Source organism: Sebastes fasciatus, chromosome 1 (assembly GCF_043250625.1).
Source record: "Sebastes fasciatus isolate fSebFas1 chromosome 1, fSebFas1.pri, whole genome shotgun sequence".
Taxonomy (NCBI): Eukaryota; Metazoa; Chordata; class Actinopteri; order Perciformes; family Sebastidae; genus Sebastes; species Sebastes fasciatus.
This window is the reverse complement of record NC_133795.1, coordinates 23,741,265-23,757,217: the sequence shown is the minus strand read 5'-3', so window position 1 is coordinate 23,757,217 and position 15,953 is coordinate 23,741,265. Positions and strand designations below refer to the sequence as shown.

Here is a 15,953-nt window from a genome sequence, read left to right as displayed (position 1 = left end):
TTTTTACAATAATGACACCTATATGACGATAAAGTGGTCTGAATCTAAAGGCCCTGATAAGTATTGTTGTAGTTGCATTTGGTGAAGGATAAAAGACGGGCGTACTTGATAGAGATGAACTGTATTCAGAAAGTCATATATGACGTATATGTTTATGTTCATTCATGAAGATACTGAGGTTGAGCTTGTTTGTTTTTTTATGTGGTGTGAATGTGTAATTTTGAGGGATATGTTACTTTCTTAAACATGTTATCAGACAAAACAATACGTCCTTCTATATAACTCAAGTTAAACGGAGAATACCAAGTTCTGCCCTCCAACAGGCGATTTTTCTTCATTCGAAAACAACAAGCTGAAGAACTCTTTTATACATCAGCATATCCTGCTGCTAAACCAAAATCAGAGTGCCGCTAAATTATATCTGAATCCAGAGGAAATAATGTGATATGTTTAATTGTCATAACTATTTGAATATGTTTTGTACATCTACAAAAGTGTCATATGTGTAACTATAGGCTGTTTAACCTGTATGTAAATTTCTTGAACGGAACTGCCTCAGGATGCAAAATGAATGAATTTCATTGTAAACTGACAAAGTTGTATTGTATCGTCGTTTATATCTGAAGGTGCTTATTGTTGTTTTTTTACCATCACCTGAATGGGAATATAATACTGTCTATGTGATCCTCCTTATTTGTTCATTATGTGGAAATTAAATGAAACCAACAAAGATATGAGCTCAATAGAGCCTGTACTTAAACCCAGCCTGTCCCAGTGAGCTCCACACGTGACACGTTTGCAGTCTTAAAGGAAAGGTTCACATATTTTAAAGTCTTAAAACAATAGTCAGGTGTCCATTTTGCTTCTTGTAATTATTCCTCCTGTTCATACTGGACATTAAACCTGCAGTAGTTAGTATACTTTTGGCTTAACTGGGCAATATTCCATAATAACCTTTCAGCATATTGTAATTCAAGTGTTCTGAGAGAAAACTGGACTTCTGCCCCTCCTCATGGCTCTGTTTTCAGGCTTTAGAAAATCTACTCATGACAGGAGACTTTCTCTCTCTAGCGTTCCTATTGGCTGTTCAGTCAACGGAGGCAGCTGTCAATCACAGCTCGCTAACTCCGATCAAACGGTCAAACTAGGCAGCGCTGATCAAATATGAATCAATATTCTGTTATGTTAATGCCTATTTATCTCCTCAAACGTTTTCAGAAACATCTTGTAGTGTACTGTTTAGCTGTAAAATGAGAAAGTTTGCTCTGGCTGGTGGGCGGTGCTTGGTATTTCCTCAACAGATCTCAACATGGCTGCTGCGTCACAAACTTTCTAATTTTACAGCTAAACAGTACACTACAAGATGTTTCTGAAAACATTTGAGGTGAGAAATAGGCATTACAGTAACAGAATATTGATTCATATTTGATCGAAGTTCGCAAGTGATTGACAGCTGCTCAGAGACGGCAAGGCTCCAGCTCGGCTCTGACTGGTTGTTGTCCTCCGGTCTGTGAAATCTTGCAGATGCCATTAGGAGCACCGGAGGACACCAGAGATTAACTGTCTCATGCACTACTGTCAGGATATCGTGACCGTTTTATAAAATAACTTCCTTTTTTTAAAAATCATATTTGCTCCAACCTGCCTACTTCAGCTTTAAGACATCCCTTCATGACATGCTTCCAGTGGAAGTGTTGGGGCACAAAATCTACGATGGAAGAAGTTGGATTATATTCAAAAGCTAGTGTCTTTTCAGCATAAAATTCCCTTTTTGTGTTTCCTTGCTGAGCTGCAGTGGAGGAACACTAACACATGTCTACTTTTCATCCATTACATCCACTCAAACATCAGCAGTAATAAATACAAACAACATCACATGACTCTGTGTTGTTGTTCCACACAACACCCTGTTCCAGCTGGTGAAACAGACATGTCCCCTCATGCACGAGTTTTAGTTACTTTTAAGTACTTTCAATTTGATGCTACTTTACTCCACTAGTTCCACATGAGTTGAAATAGTTTGATTCATTACTTATAGATTAAACTACCTAATGAGGTAGTTCCACATTGACGAGCTACAACAGTAAAATGTTTAATGTTAATGTTTGTCATTAATGTATCAATGATAGTAATCCACTGATGTATATCAGAGCCGGTCCGTTGCATAGGCGGTGGTATAGGTGAATGCTTTATCCGTCATCCATCCATAGGGGCGCCGAAAATGAGGGAAGAAAAACTAAATCTAAATGTATAACTTTTTCTAATACTATTTTAATACTATTATTTCAAAATATTACCAAAAAAAGCCAACAACAACATAACCACCAGCTAAAATCTCGTCTAGGGCACCAAATTGGTCAGGGCCGGCTCTGATACCTGACGCAAAGCGGAGAGGTCTTGAATCTCCCTGAAGGGGTTTATTTCACAACAATGACCCGCCAGCTGTACATTATCCTGCTTATTACACGGCTACTTACTTAAGAAATCAATAATTTGGGATAAAACGGTCGGTCAGAGTCCGACATCAGAACTGCACCCATAGCAACGGTCTGTTATACATAGCAACAGTCTGCCATAAAGAAATAACAGACCGTAGAGCGCCACGATTGACCAATCAGAATCGAGTATTCAACAAAGCCGTGTAATAAAATAATATAACAACCTGAAAGGAGACTTTCTACATAAAGAGTTCTTACTTAATACTAATGTACTTTTTTTTGAAAGCAGTACTTTTACTTAAAATTAAGTTGTTTTTTTCTACTTTTAAAAGGATCTTACATCACTGCCCTGAGGTGGAAGACGTACTCAGATCTTGTACTTGCGTAAAAGTAGTAAAGGTGGGGCTAAATTGAATAACTTTATAGCTTGTGAATTTCCCTGCGGGTATCAATAAAGTTATAATATTAAATCATAATTTATGTGACAATTATATGTTGTATTATTAAGTACAATATTGGCTTCTGAATTGTCATGGAGTACAAAAAGGCATAAAATGTATATACTCAAGTAAAGTACAAGTATCTCAAAATTGTACTTAAGTAAATGTACTTAGTTACTTTTGAAGCAGCTGAGAGCAAACCATGAAGACAATCCAGAGACCAAAAGTACCCTAAAGTCAGGGTAGTCCACATACTTTTGTCCGTAGAGTTCCAGCTGATATTAGAAAGACATTTTCTCCGTGTGGACACGGAGAGGTGAGTGTGTGTAACTGACCTCTGAAGCAGAGTTCCACCTTTCTGTCATATCGTCCCGGCAGGTTGGAGACCTTCCTCAGAGTCACACTGATGGACATGATGATCCTGATAGCTGTCTACCTGTTCACCTGTACAACTGTTCACCTGTCTACATCGTCTCATCTGCTCTCTTCTGTCTTTTCTCTTCAACAGTAGGAAACTAACTGCTGTGTGTGTTTTCTGTCCAACAGTGTGATAGGAGGCACCTGAGTGTGTGTGTGTGCGTGTGTACAGTGTGTGTCTGTTAGGGCAGGTCCTCTCTAATGTTTGAGAAAGCAAATAGAGTTGCTCAACTAGTTTCCTCCTTGGAAAACACACACACACACACACACACACACACACGCACACGCACACGCACACGCAGGCACGCACGCACGCACGCACAGTATTCAGTAATACAATGTAAAAAATACTCAATTATAAGTAAAAGATCTTTATTGAAAACCAAAAGCAGCAAAATCAAAGTACTGAATTAAATGTACTCTTTTCTTCATTAAGTCTGGTGTTTGTTTTCACTGACGGCTACCGCTGACGTTTCTGTTAGCCAGAAGCAAAGAAGAAAACGAGGAACAGAAAGTACAACAAACTGTTAACTTGCTAATTTTATTTTCAAAGCCATAAGTTCAAGTTTTTTCTACATATCTCCAATGTTGTCCCCGGCCATCCTGAAAAAACGAGTCAAATCTGGCACAATATTTCCCTCAGAGATGTAGAAGTAGGGAGTAGAAGTATAAAGTAGTGTACACTGGAAATACTCTAGAAAACACAAGTACTGTACAGTACTTGAGTAAACATACTTAGTTACTTTCCACCACTGCTGTAGTAATACACAAGAAGTTACTTGGACAAACACAAGTTAAATTTAGGCTTTACAGTTCATATTCATATTTTCAAACAATGCAACGTTTCATTTTTACATGAGAAACTGACGATGAGGACTAACTGATGAGTGTATCATTTCTATCTGTGATAATAACTTTGTATTCACCAAGTTCATATATAGCTGAGATCTGGGAACACGCTGGCATGTATAAAAAGACATCCAACAGGTCAAGAAACTGAAAATGAAAAGTTTGAATAAAGCGGAATGACCCTTTAAACAGCAGCAGCTCTCTCCACTGAAACAGTAAAGAAACTTTTTTTTTCTTTCCCAAAGGTGTTTTTATTATTGTGTTCTAACAGGCAGCGTTCATACAGACATGATGTTACTGGTTATACTGGTTAGTTAGTAGCAGTTAGTTGAATAAGTGAGCAGTGGAGCTGCTGGTCACATGATGCTGTGGATCAACAAACATGTAACAGAGTAAGGAGGATAAAAACTGTTTGATCACAGTGAGCAGCACTGAGGAGCAAAGCATCATGGGAGGTGTAGTTCTTTATCAAGATATGGTAAGGCAGCATTTTGTGATGGTTTTAGCCGCTTTTTTTTTTATTTGTACACCCCTTCTCCTTTACGTAATGACATCACAGCACCATGTGACCGTGCAGACCAGGGTTGCAGTGACAATACAGCATGTTCGGCTGAACTCAGATCAGGTTTCTATAATGATTTTTGTTTTGATAACATTCACATTGCTTCATTAACAGTCTGCTTAAAATGAAAACAGCTGATTTTTGGCTGAGGTTTCTAACATTAGAAAATTATTTTAACACTTTAAACCACATGTGAAAACAAATATTCCCATCAACTAGAAAACACACATAAAACAAGTTTCTGGCAACGAAGAGGAAGGGAAATAAAGAAGATATCATGGCAGCCTGACAGGGACAAACTTCAATCTACAGAATCTGCTGCAGTTTGAAACAAACAAAACAAGAGGAATTCATGGTCCACTTAATTAGTTTATATGGAAGTTTCAAGTACATCTCTTGCTTTTTGTCTAACTACTGTTTCCAGGGTCAAAATGAATTGAGAAGATGATCCTCTCTTCTTTCTGATAAACTGATTTTGTCAAAACATGTAAAGCTGTTAAGAGTCCGAGCCTCCGATTCAGAACTTCTCTGAAAACTCAGGAGATGTTTAAGAAATTAAAGACGAGTAGAAGATGCTCTAATATTTTTGTCTTCATCTCACCCTGTTCACACTTTATGTCCTCCGACTCCTGTCCCTCATTGGCTACTGTAGGAGGTTAACAGGAGTCTGTGAGCAGGTGACGGTTTCTGTTGTTTTCTTGATAGAAAAGTGGAACAACTTTGATCCAAAACAACCAAAGACAAAGTGTGAAGCAGCAGACACTGTTGGCACCTCAGAGGCAGACGGAGGACAAACAACTGGAAAAATAAAATACTGCTTCAACTAAAAATACTCCACGGATATGTCTGACAAAATAATCTTCACTCACTTCAACGTACTGTTATTTTCTAGCTTTCAAGTGTTATTATTCTGTTCCCAAACACGAAGAATTAACTCAGCGCTACAAAAATAAACAAATATTTCACTTCAATAAAATGGACCCTGAAAATAAAAAAACATCCACAGCAAAGGTGGTGGTGATTTTAGTGGTTGGAAAAAGTGGTATCAAGTTAATTCTAAGTGCAGATGAAGCGTTGGCAATGACTCTTTAATAATGTAACATTAACTGTGGCTTTGCTGCAGTAAACAGGAGTTTTGACACATTTTGACAATAAGTGTGTGTTCAGGTCATTCCAGCATTCAGAGGACAGTCTTTGGTAAAGAAACGGAGCAGCTGTTCAGACAGACTCTCAGTGTGATGCTCAGGTCATGTGGGATGGAGGGTTACCACGGTTACGACTTCCAAATGCAAATGGAAACCAGAACGCTTCCGATACCAAAATCTTGTCCCGCTGCCGACAGATTCTACATTCATATGCAGATCTACGTTTATAGACGTTACAGGGAGATCAATTGGTGACTCTGCTGACTGATACCCAAATTATACTTTCCACATTTGATAGGGTTAATTCAGGATGAACGATTAACTGATGATGACGTGATGCGCTGCCTGACCTGTGTGCAATACTGAGGTGATCAAGTTTGGTGTGTTAACGGGTCAAACAAGAGTCGGGCTGTTTTAAGAAGGTTGAACACGGCTTGAAGGTAGAAATGAGTTCTGCGCTGGGAGCCAAGACGGCGGTATCAACAAACCACTGAGAGTCATGACAGAACAGTCTGGAAGCAGCATGCTAAGGTCACACAGGCTACACTAAAGACTACAGTAAAGCTGTAGTAAAGTTTTATAGTAAGGCTATAGTAGTAAAGCTATGATAAAGAGTATATAATATCATTCATGATACAATATTCCAGCATTTAGTGCAAGAGCAAAGTGCTAAGTTTTGATACCTGATCATAAAGCTAATCAGAGCCACACACACACACACACACATACAGAGCTGGTCCAGGGTGCCGTCATGGTAACATGGACACCACTGGTTACGGTGAGGTACCTGCAGCTGCAGTTCCCCTAATGTCCACTAGATGCTGCTGTGATAAAACTCTCACTGTATTGAACGGAGAACTTACAATACAGTTTTTACTCAACAGGTTCAGCTCTCGGGAGATCAGTGACCTTTTTCTGTTACTATGGCAACGATAATGGAAACAGAGTCTGTGTCCGTATGTGTGTTTGTGTCCACTGTGATTGTTAAACATATGTTAGTAAAGGCATGTTATTTGCATAGTTAGTGTGGAAGCAGCAGAAGGAATCAATAATCCATCATCTATACTACATCATTATCAATCCACTTATTGAGGAGAAAAATAAGAAAACAAAGATATTATAAATCTGGTTTAAAAAAAAAACTGGGAAGGGTTGCCCATGGCATTCTGATTGGCTGACAGCTGAATGCTGCATTGTGATTGGCTGAGATTCTAGCAACACATCAGGTTGGTCCCCTGAAGGGTGGTCGACTTTGTGGGTGGTCTGATCCTGGAATGAGATGCGGGTGGGCCTACAGCTTTAAGGGGGGGTTTGGGGAGTGCAGGGGTGGTGTTTATTCTTTGGGAGTGGGTGTGGGGGCGGGTTTGGGGAGTGCAGGGGTGGTGTTTATTCTTTGGGGGTGGGTGTGGGGGCGGGTTTGGGGAGTGCAGGGGTGGTGTTTATTCTTTGGGGGTGGGTGTCGGGGCGGGTTTGGGGGTTGCTTTAGCTGGTTTAGGTGGGTCGAAGCCTCTCATTTTGAAATAAGAGACCAGCTGGTTGGGAACCTCAGCGAGGACAGACTGAGCCAGAGCCGACTGTGGAGCCTGGAGAGAGACAAAGAGAGAGAGAGAGATGTGTTGTAAATGCTTATCTGGAGCCATCGGAGGATAGGTCTGTTAAGACGGTCTTAGGGCCTGTGTCCATATAGCGTTTTTTTTTATTTTTTAAATGTTTAATTGTTCCCAATGAGGAGAGTATATGCGGCCACCCAGAGAAAAAGCACTGCACTTTGCGTCTTTTTCTGAGCGCTCCGCTTTTTTTGTGTGGCCGTGGTGCTTCCAGTTGAAAATATCAGAACTTTTCAAAAGCGTTAGTCACGTCTCCGTTGCTCTTTTTCAGGAAACCAATCATCCAGCTGGACTCCTCACCACGGTTACCAAGAAAATGGAGGAGAAGCTTGTTTTGGCCATGTCTATCTTCTGTCTAGCTTTACGATATGTCAGACAGACATTAACCATAACAAAGACCAAAAAGCCCAATTGTGGGAACAGATCTGCCGGACACTGAATGTAGTTGGTGAGTGTTGTGCTTCTATCGTTGTACGCCTTGTAAGCTGTACAGTCAACCTCTGTTAATGTAGCGTTAAGTTAATTACTTATTCCTTCAGTTGGTGCTCATAGTGAAAAAATGTCAAACAAATAGAGAGTAGCCCAAATAGATTATAAAAAGCAAAGGGGCAATGATAGTCTATCGTACAAAGGTGATTAGAGGGGTGAAAGTGCTTTTTGCGGACGCATTTCTGCCAGGAGAAAGACGCCATGTGGACACAGGCCCTTAGTCAGGTTCCACATGTTTTATGAACATTGTGTTTCAAAAGTCTAAATCTGTATATTAATCTGACATACAGGATTGCGAAAAGGTGATTATTAGTTCCTAGTTTAGTTCTTCTGGTTTCATAGGTCCTAGAACCTTTTGGTCGCATAGGGCTATAACTGAACACCGTCCTCTGTATATCCTCGACCGTGCACATCATATACTGTACTATAATACTTCATATTGCCCTGCAGATTGCATATTTCCACTTGTGTGTACAAAATATTATTGTAGTTTTCAACTCTGACATGTACACTTTACTTTTTTAAAAACTGAAAAGTTGCACGGCAACATTTTCAATACTTATGACCTATACTTATATCACATGTATTCATATTTTTTTAATCTTCTATCTATCTTATCCTTTATATGTCTTTTTTTCTGATTGTAATTTTCATTCTTATTCTAATTCTTTATCACTAGACTTTTCACACAGCCTCAAGAGTCACCCTGCATGTGACAAATAAAATCTTTGAATCTTGAATTTTTGCAGGTGCTCTGTAGCAATTATCTGCAAAAAAAGAAGGAAAACCGTTCTGGTACACTGTTATTACCCAATTATCCTATTCTTCTATTCCACATGGGCATGAAAGATACATGTACACACACAGACTTACATCTTTGAACTGTCTGTACGGGACGAACTGGACAATGTCCCTGGTGACGGCCTCCCCCGTAGTCGACCTCAGCACGCCGTCGTCTCCATCCAGAAGCTCCATGGCCTTAAAGTCTGCCGGCCCCACCCCCACGATGATGATTGACAGCGGCAGCCGAGATGCCCTAACGATGGCGTCCCGGGTCTGATCCAAGTCGGTGATCTCACCGTCAGTGAGGATGAGGAGGACAAAGTATTGCTGCAGAGAAATACAGACACAGGTGAGTGTGTGTTTTTAGTTATTTTTTGTGTGCGTTTGTGGGTTTTTGTGTGTGTGTGTGTCCTCACAGCGGCGTTGTTGCTCTGCGCGCCTTGGGAGGCGATGGAAGCGACGTGATTGATGAGGGGAGAGAAGTTGGTGGGTCCAGAGAGTCTCAGCTGAGGCAAAACCATCCTGTAGGCCTCAATGATCCCCTGAATACCTGAGAGAGACAAACAGGAAGCACTTTAACATAGATGAAAATCTTACACAAACACACACACATATAGAGTATATATACAATATACTGTATGCACACATGTATATGTACATACTGTATATATACACAATCCCCCAGATGTATTTTGGGACCCTTTGGAGGGGGTGCGACCCTCAGGTTGGGAAGCACTGGGCTAAAATACAAACTACTTTATACAAATAAAGTATTAAAAACTAGCTCCATCTGGACGAGCAACAACAGTAAAATGCTACTTAAACTTTAAAACTTTATTTATTTATTTCTCTACTACTTTCTACCTACACATTGATACATCGTTAACAATCTAACACAATAGTAAGTCAGTCACGGAGACAATTTCTTTGCAGAACATTTACTTTTACTTCAGATCTTTCACTTAAGTAAGATTTTTAATACAAGACTTTTACTGTGTGTGTGTGTGTGTGTGTGTGTGTGTGTGTGTGTGTGTGTGTGTGTGTGTGTGTGTGTGTGTGTGTGTGTGTGTGTGTGTGTGTGTGTGTGTGTGTGTGTGTGTGTGTGTGTGTGCGTGTGTGTGCGTACCTTGGCAGTAGGGGTTAGTGGGGTTGAAGTTGAGGGCAAACTCATGGTTTGCAGCCTGCAAGATCAACAACAGTTCAATTTATGAGACAATCTAAAAGCTCTAATCGGACTGACGGCTTAAGAAAACTGATGCTGTCATTATGTTCTAAAGAATCGCTTAATTCAACCAAAACACAAAATTAGAACACAATTTCACCCCACAGACTCTGGGTGGGGCCAAGAGTGATGAATGAATGTCACACTTAAGAGTCCAATAGAGCCTGTAGAATGCTGTGCTGTGATTGGTTGGCTGACCTTGAAGTCTGGAGGAAGTTTGGCTCCAAATCCGAACGCTGGGAAGAGTTTATCACTGAAACAGGAAAACAACCACTGTTACAGTCACATAAACAAAAGCACTTTTTCTCTATGAGGATTCAGAGTTTCTGGTTCATGCTGTGGGATTTAGGATTAGGGTGTTAAATTCAGGGTGAGGAGTTTAGGGCTTGGTGGGATGGGGGGTTTCTGGGTGTATTTTTGAAGGTGTAGTTTTTCCGGTGTAGGTTGTGTGCGAGTCTGTACTAACGTGTCGTAGTCCTGGACCACGTTGCCCACAGACCACAGCGCTGACAGGTACTGGTTCAACCCTTCTGGACTCATGTAGTGGAGGGATTCGGGTGAGCGAGGGTCACCATTAGAGCCGGTGAAGTCGACCCCAACCTACAGTGTTCATACAACATGCATTCATTCATGAATCCGCATCTACAAACATTCATTCATTCATTACTGAAATCCATCGTTTACATGTTAATTTAATCAAACCGTTTATAAAGTGTGTTTAATAGATCAATTAAGAGGTTATGATTACTAACTGATACGTCTGTATGTATCTCAGTTCACAAGGATCACAAGATCAATCATCTTGTGATCTCAAGAACACAAAACTTTGCGATCTTTGACTTTATTTCAATCATGCGAAGTTGAACGTGATTAAAATAAAGCATTTAAAATGTGTATGTGTTTTTATGTGTTGACTTACGGTGAAGTTGATTTGGCAGCCGCCCATCACATAGTCCAGGAAGGAGTACTGAGTCAACAGCTGCAAACACACAGTGTGAATGAAAGAATCACTCATGTGTACTGTATATTATAAAATACACATTCAATGAAATCACATGAAAATACACCCGCAGTGTAAAAATACACTTCAGGTAGCAGTTATGCACAAAAGCAGCAGAGTGAAGCCTGAGTAGTTTTACATGTTACAGCACAAAATGTTGCTGAAGGATGTCCAGCGTAGACATTCTGTAAATGTTCATTTCCTCAGACTTATTGATGTAGTTACAGTACACGAGAGGAGTATAGATTACATATGCGTCTTGTCGACAGATGCATTTATAACATCTGGCTAAAATATATCTCAATCCAGTGGTGGAGTATAACTAAGTACATTTACTCAAGTACTGTATTTAAGTACAATTTTGCAATACTTGTACTTTACTTGATTATTTCTATTTTGTGCTACTTTATACTTCTATATATATATATACACTACTCCACTACATCTAAGAGGTAAGTATTGTACTTTTTACTCCACTACATGTATATAACACCTTTAGTTAGTATTTACTTTGCAAAGTTAAATTATTATATCAATTAATAAATTATCATATATTATAGGTTTAGCAACCCAGCAGTATATAAAGTAATCAAAATTAGCTCCACCTTTACCAGCTAGCATATACAGTATATGATAATACTTTTGTACTTTTACTTAGGTGAGAATTGTAATACGTAACTCTTTCTTCTAACAGACATGTACTACTGTGGTAACGTATTGCTTATTTCTTCCATCTCTGTCTCAAACTGATTTCAACCAGTCTCTGAAGCTTCTGGGTCGCATTTACTTGTTTTTAATATCAGATATCGGACCTGCCTCGCGTTTTCCACCTTCAAAACGTGCTCTATCTGATCAGGGCCTTGAGGTTTACAAAGCAGAGAACTCTGGGTAATGTGGTCCTCTCTACCTTGCAGTTCTTCAGAGAGACGACTCCAGAGTTCTTGTAGCTCTTCTTTTTCTTCTGTTTCTCAGGGTGGATGCAGTCGAACGACACCTGGAGGACAACACAACAGACAGTTTAAAAACCAGCCAATAGAAAGACGTCAAATGTTTTTTATCATCAGTGAGCTCACCGCTGAACCACCTGCAGCTTTCTGCAGGTCAGAGACTTTAGTGGTGAAAGAACCAATCAGATCATGAGATCCATCACTGTCATGATCAGAGCAATCCACCTGCAGAAGGATGAGGAGGAGGAGGAGGAGGAGGAGGAGGAGGTGGAGGAGGAGGAGGAGAAGGAGGAGGAGGAGAGTTCATGTAACTGTTGAAGATTTTATTGGTTGTTTTGAATAGAAGTGGATTCTGATTGGTGGAACCTTCAGCGGTCTGTCGAGGTCGCTGCCGCAGAACGTCTGCAGAGGAACAGTGAACTTCTTCCAGGACGGACTCAGATTGTTCTTCACCACCTACACACACACACACACAAACCATCATCATTATGTTCACCCTCATCTTCATCTCAATGACATCATCTTGTCCTCACTTTCAGACCTTGAAAGTGACGACATTTTGTCTCACAACATGGTTTCAAATCTTAATTATTTCTCTATAACATTAAATATTCATGACTAAATAAGCAACAATCACTCAGAGTAGAAAGCACAAATGCTTGTGTGTGTGCGTGTGCGTGTGTGTGTGTGTGTGTGTGTGTGTGTGTGCGCGCACCTCTGTTCTGTGGACCAGCTGCCACTTTCCATCGTCCCCTTGTTTAGAAAACTCCAGGAATGGATCAGACTTCCCAAACGTATCCTGAACAGAGAAAAATCAACATGCAGCCATCTCATTCAGTGTGTTTACATATACTAAAGTAACCTGTTTGTTGCTCCAGTATTCTGATTTCTTAAACATCATGTAAACGAGAAACTGGTTTCTGTAATCGGGGTAGAGGATTAGAGAAACATGATTAAGGAGAACTGCCATTTTTGCGGGTAACCAGGTTTGTAATCGGCTTTTCACAATGACAAAGACTTCAGATAAGGAAAGTAAAGGTACGGTCACATTAGTCTCACAGTTTGTAATCGCAAATGTTAAACAGTCTGTGAGAGCAACTTAACAGTAAACTGTCTGGTATTGTAATATTGTACTAATAATGGTAATGAAACCACGCTAGAATAATGATTTCTACATTTTCAAACAACAGCGCACAAGTGTTTATTTAGCTTTTCGGCTGGGGATCGCAGCGAAACAGGAAACGAATGTTTGAATTTGTCCATTGATCTGATTGAATAGTAGTGAATGGGAGACGGAGAAAATATTTGTAGTGTAACATGACGGTAACCGCAGAGCTGGTGAATGAAAGGAGAGATGATTACATGAAGTGATTAGGGCTGGTAAAGTTAACGCTATAATAATGCGCAGAATCATTTTAACGCCACTCATTTCTTGCATTAATGCAATCAATACTTCAGAGGTTGTAGCGGACTCAGTTTTTTCCTCCGTCTTCATATGAAACTAGAAAACCTAAGGAATCCACTGGTACCAACCATGTCCCACTAGCTTGTTGCGAAGGAGGCTAAATAACTCTCCAAACCTGCGCTACATTTTTGCAAGGAAAAACTGTCATGGCCATTTTCAAAGGGGTCCCTTGACCTCTGACCTCAAGATATGTGAATGAAAATGGAGGAGGAAGAGCAGTTACCTTCTTGTCCAGGTTTTTAGCCTCAAACTCCAACTGAATGGCTCTGTTGTCCTTTATCTCCTCTGCTGTGACCTACACACACACACACACACACACACACACACAATGTTTACAGGATTCTCCACTGAGACGATATAATATGACATTTAGCTCGATAATGATAATCTGATGATTATACTTTTATACACGCGCACACACACACACACACACTCTCTGTACATACAGTGATGCTTCCTTTCCCTGCAGGTTTGCCTTTCTTCAGCTGCAGAGGTCTGGTCAGAGTTTTACTGGAAACTATCTGGAATACACACAGAAGAGGTTATTCTTTGGATCAGTACCGTAGTGACAGCAGCAACTGTAAAGCACTTTAAACAACGGTCCATCTCAGGCGTGGCTCGGCACAACTCGCTAAAACTGGTAATGGCGCGGCATGGTTTAACTCGGTGCAGCCAAAAGTGTCAATGGAAAAGCCCCGTTTGTAAAGCAAATAATAAATGTGCATATAGTCCATATAATTCAGACAGTGTTGCGATTACAGTTTGTCCAGCAGAGGGCGGCGTGGACCTGAGAAACATCTCTGCCTCTGAGGAACTCCTTAATTAAACAATTTCGAGGGATCTCTGTTAAAAGGTTCATTATGACTTATTCAAAAACTGAAAATTATTATTAGTTTTACTGCCTCCAACCTGCAGCATCAGTTTTTCTCCGTTTTCAACTGCTACTGTGATACAAACAACCTCCTGCGCCATGACACACTCACACATTGATAATCTTTATTTTTAAAAACAGTAAATCAGCTGCGAGCTGACACTCCACTGGACACAAGAAACACTGCAAAATAATCTCCTATATATTGAAGTGTTGAAACAATTTAATCAATCATTCGAAAATTCATTGGCAACTATTTTGTGGTTCTCTAACCCTGCACAGTAGCTGGATTCTCGCGATGTCGCAAGATCAAAATGGATCAAGTGTCACATGAGAATCCATCTTGTCAGGCTTCAAGTAAAGCGTGAAGAAAGAAGCTTAAACACGCTTCAACCATTTCACAAGGAATAGTGAGCCTCTCCGGTGCTCACAGAATAAGGCAATCTTTTAACAGGAGAGACTTCAGAGACCAGGTCCAAAGCCAGTCATGCAGTTGGCGTCAAACTGCATGACTGACTCTGATAAAGACGCAGTTGGCGTCAAAACGTTAGTCTTCTAATAAAGTTGATTGCCTTAAATCCGTGTGCACCAGTGTGCTTTGGACCTGGTCTCTGGAGAACCTCCTACTTCAAGTAACGCGTTTGTGTCCGGCAAGCCAGACAACGGACCAATCAGCATCCTGTGATGAGCTACTGCAGCTACTGGCGTGGCTCAGGTGTGTGTTTTGGGACATTCTAAACAACAATGGCGACTCTGGAAGAAGTGAATGTAGATGCTGCAATAGCATCAGTTACATCAGAGCTGGAGAGTATTTCTTCATTGAGCAACAGTAGCATATTATGAAAGTTTAACAATAAAAAAAAAGCATCAGTACAGCCTGAAGAGCTGATACACTGGTTTTCCACTGAACCAGAGTCAATGACAAAAAAGTGTGTTTCTACTGAGTTTGGTATAAGCTGGTCTGGTGTGTACCTGTCCCAGTGTTAGCTCCACCCCTCCCAGGTAGTCATCATCACCCAGGTCAGAGCTGGAGTTGTCGATATCGTAGACCCCCAGCTTCAGCTTCTGCACCGTCTCAAAGTGATAATCCAGTCTGAGACGCTGACTGAAGGACGGACTGGAGGTGTTCTTCAAACGCTCGGTACGACCCAGCTGTCAGTGAGGGAGACAAACAAACAGAGAGAAGGGACGTTTTTTGTTTAATTTATCTCACATATAATTAAAAAAACAAAAAACAAGGACATGTATTCTGTAGTGTGATGTTACCTCGGTCCATTTGTCTCCTCCTGAGCTCTGCAGCAGCACACACAGAGGATCAGACTTAGATCCAACATCTTTATCCAGCAGTTCAGTACAGGAGACACTCAGCTCCACCTTAGAGACACAGTCCGCCATCTGAGGGGGGACAGAGAGAGACCATCGGATCAGAATTCAATGCAACAGAAAAATTAATCAGCAACTATTTTGACATTTGAGTAATCGTTATCAAGGGAAAATCACATTTGTTCCAGATTCTCAGCAGTGAGTATTTGTTGCTTTTCTTGTCTTATGTGATAGTAAATTGAACCTCTTTGGCTTTTGGACTCTTCTGTCAGACAAAATAAGCAATGAGAAGATGTCACCTTGGGTCTTACAGAAATATGATCAACATTTGTCACCATTTTATAGAGAAAACAATTAATCAACAAATCAAGAAAATAAATGCAAGATTGTATAAT

At 40.4% G+C, this 15,953-nt stretch overlaps 2 protein-coding genes across 3 annotated transcripts in view; both read right to left on the bottom strand.

Moving 5' to 3' along the window:
• The window catches only part of fer1l4 (fer-1 like family member 4), a 40,458-nt gene extending 37,110 nt beyond the window's left edge, over positions 1–3,348 (bottom strand). Inside the window, exon 1 of the mRNA XM_074638872.1 lies at positions 3,214–3,348. Coding sequence (XP_074494973.1) covers positions 3,214–3,292 — 79 coding nt within the window. The 5' untranslated portion in view covers positions 3,293–3,348. The remainder of the gene's footprint in view (positions 1–3,213) is intronic.
• Positions 3,349–7,260: 3,912 nt separating this feature from the next.
• The window catches only part of cpne1 (copine I), a 28,553-nt gene continuing 19,860 nt past the window's right edge, over positions 7,261–15,953 (bottom strand). For both annotated transcript variants that reach the window (XM_074638803.1, XM_074638812.1), the window contains exons 2-16: positions 15,502–15,630; positions 15,208–15,387; positions 13,811–13,885; positions 13,588–13,659; positions 12,615–12,698; positions 12,266–12,355; positions 12,026–12,124; positions 11,860–11,946; positions 10,872–10,931; positions 10,419–10,552; positions 10,151–10,205; positions 9,857–9,911; positions 9,147–9,280; positions 8,821–9,057; positions 7,261–7,434 (exon numbers count right to left, since the gene is read on the bottom strand). In XM_074638803.1, coding sequence (XP_074494904.1) covers positions 7,291–7,434; positions 8,821–9,057; positions 9,147–9,280; positions 9,857–9,911; positions 10,151–10,205; positions 10,419–10,552; positions 10,872–10,931; positions 11,860–11,946; positions 12,026–12,124; positions 12,266–12,355; positions 12,615–12,698; positions 13,588–13,659; positions 13,811–13,885; positions 15,208–15,387; positions 15,502–15,630 — 1,635 coding nt within the window. In that variant the 3' untranslated portion in view covers positions 7,261–7,290. The remainder of the gene's footprint in view (positions 7,435–8,820; positions 9,058–9,146; positions 9,281–9,856; positions 9,912–10,150; positions 10,206–10,418; positions 10,553–10,871; positions 10,932–11,859; positions 11,947–12,025; positions 12,125–12,265; positions 12,356–12,614; positions 12,699–13,587; positions 13,660–13,810; positions 13,886–15,207; positions 15,388–15,501; positions 15,631–15,953) is intronic.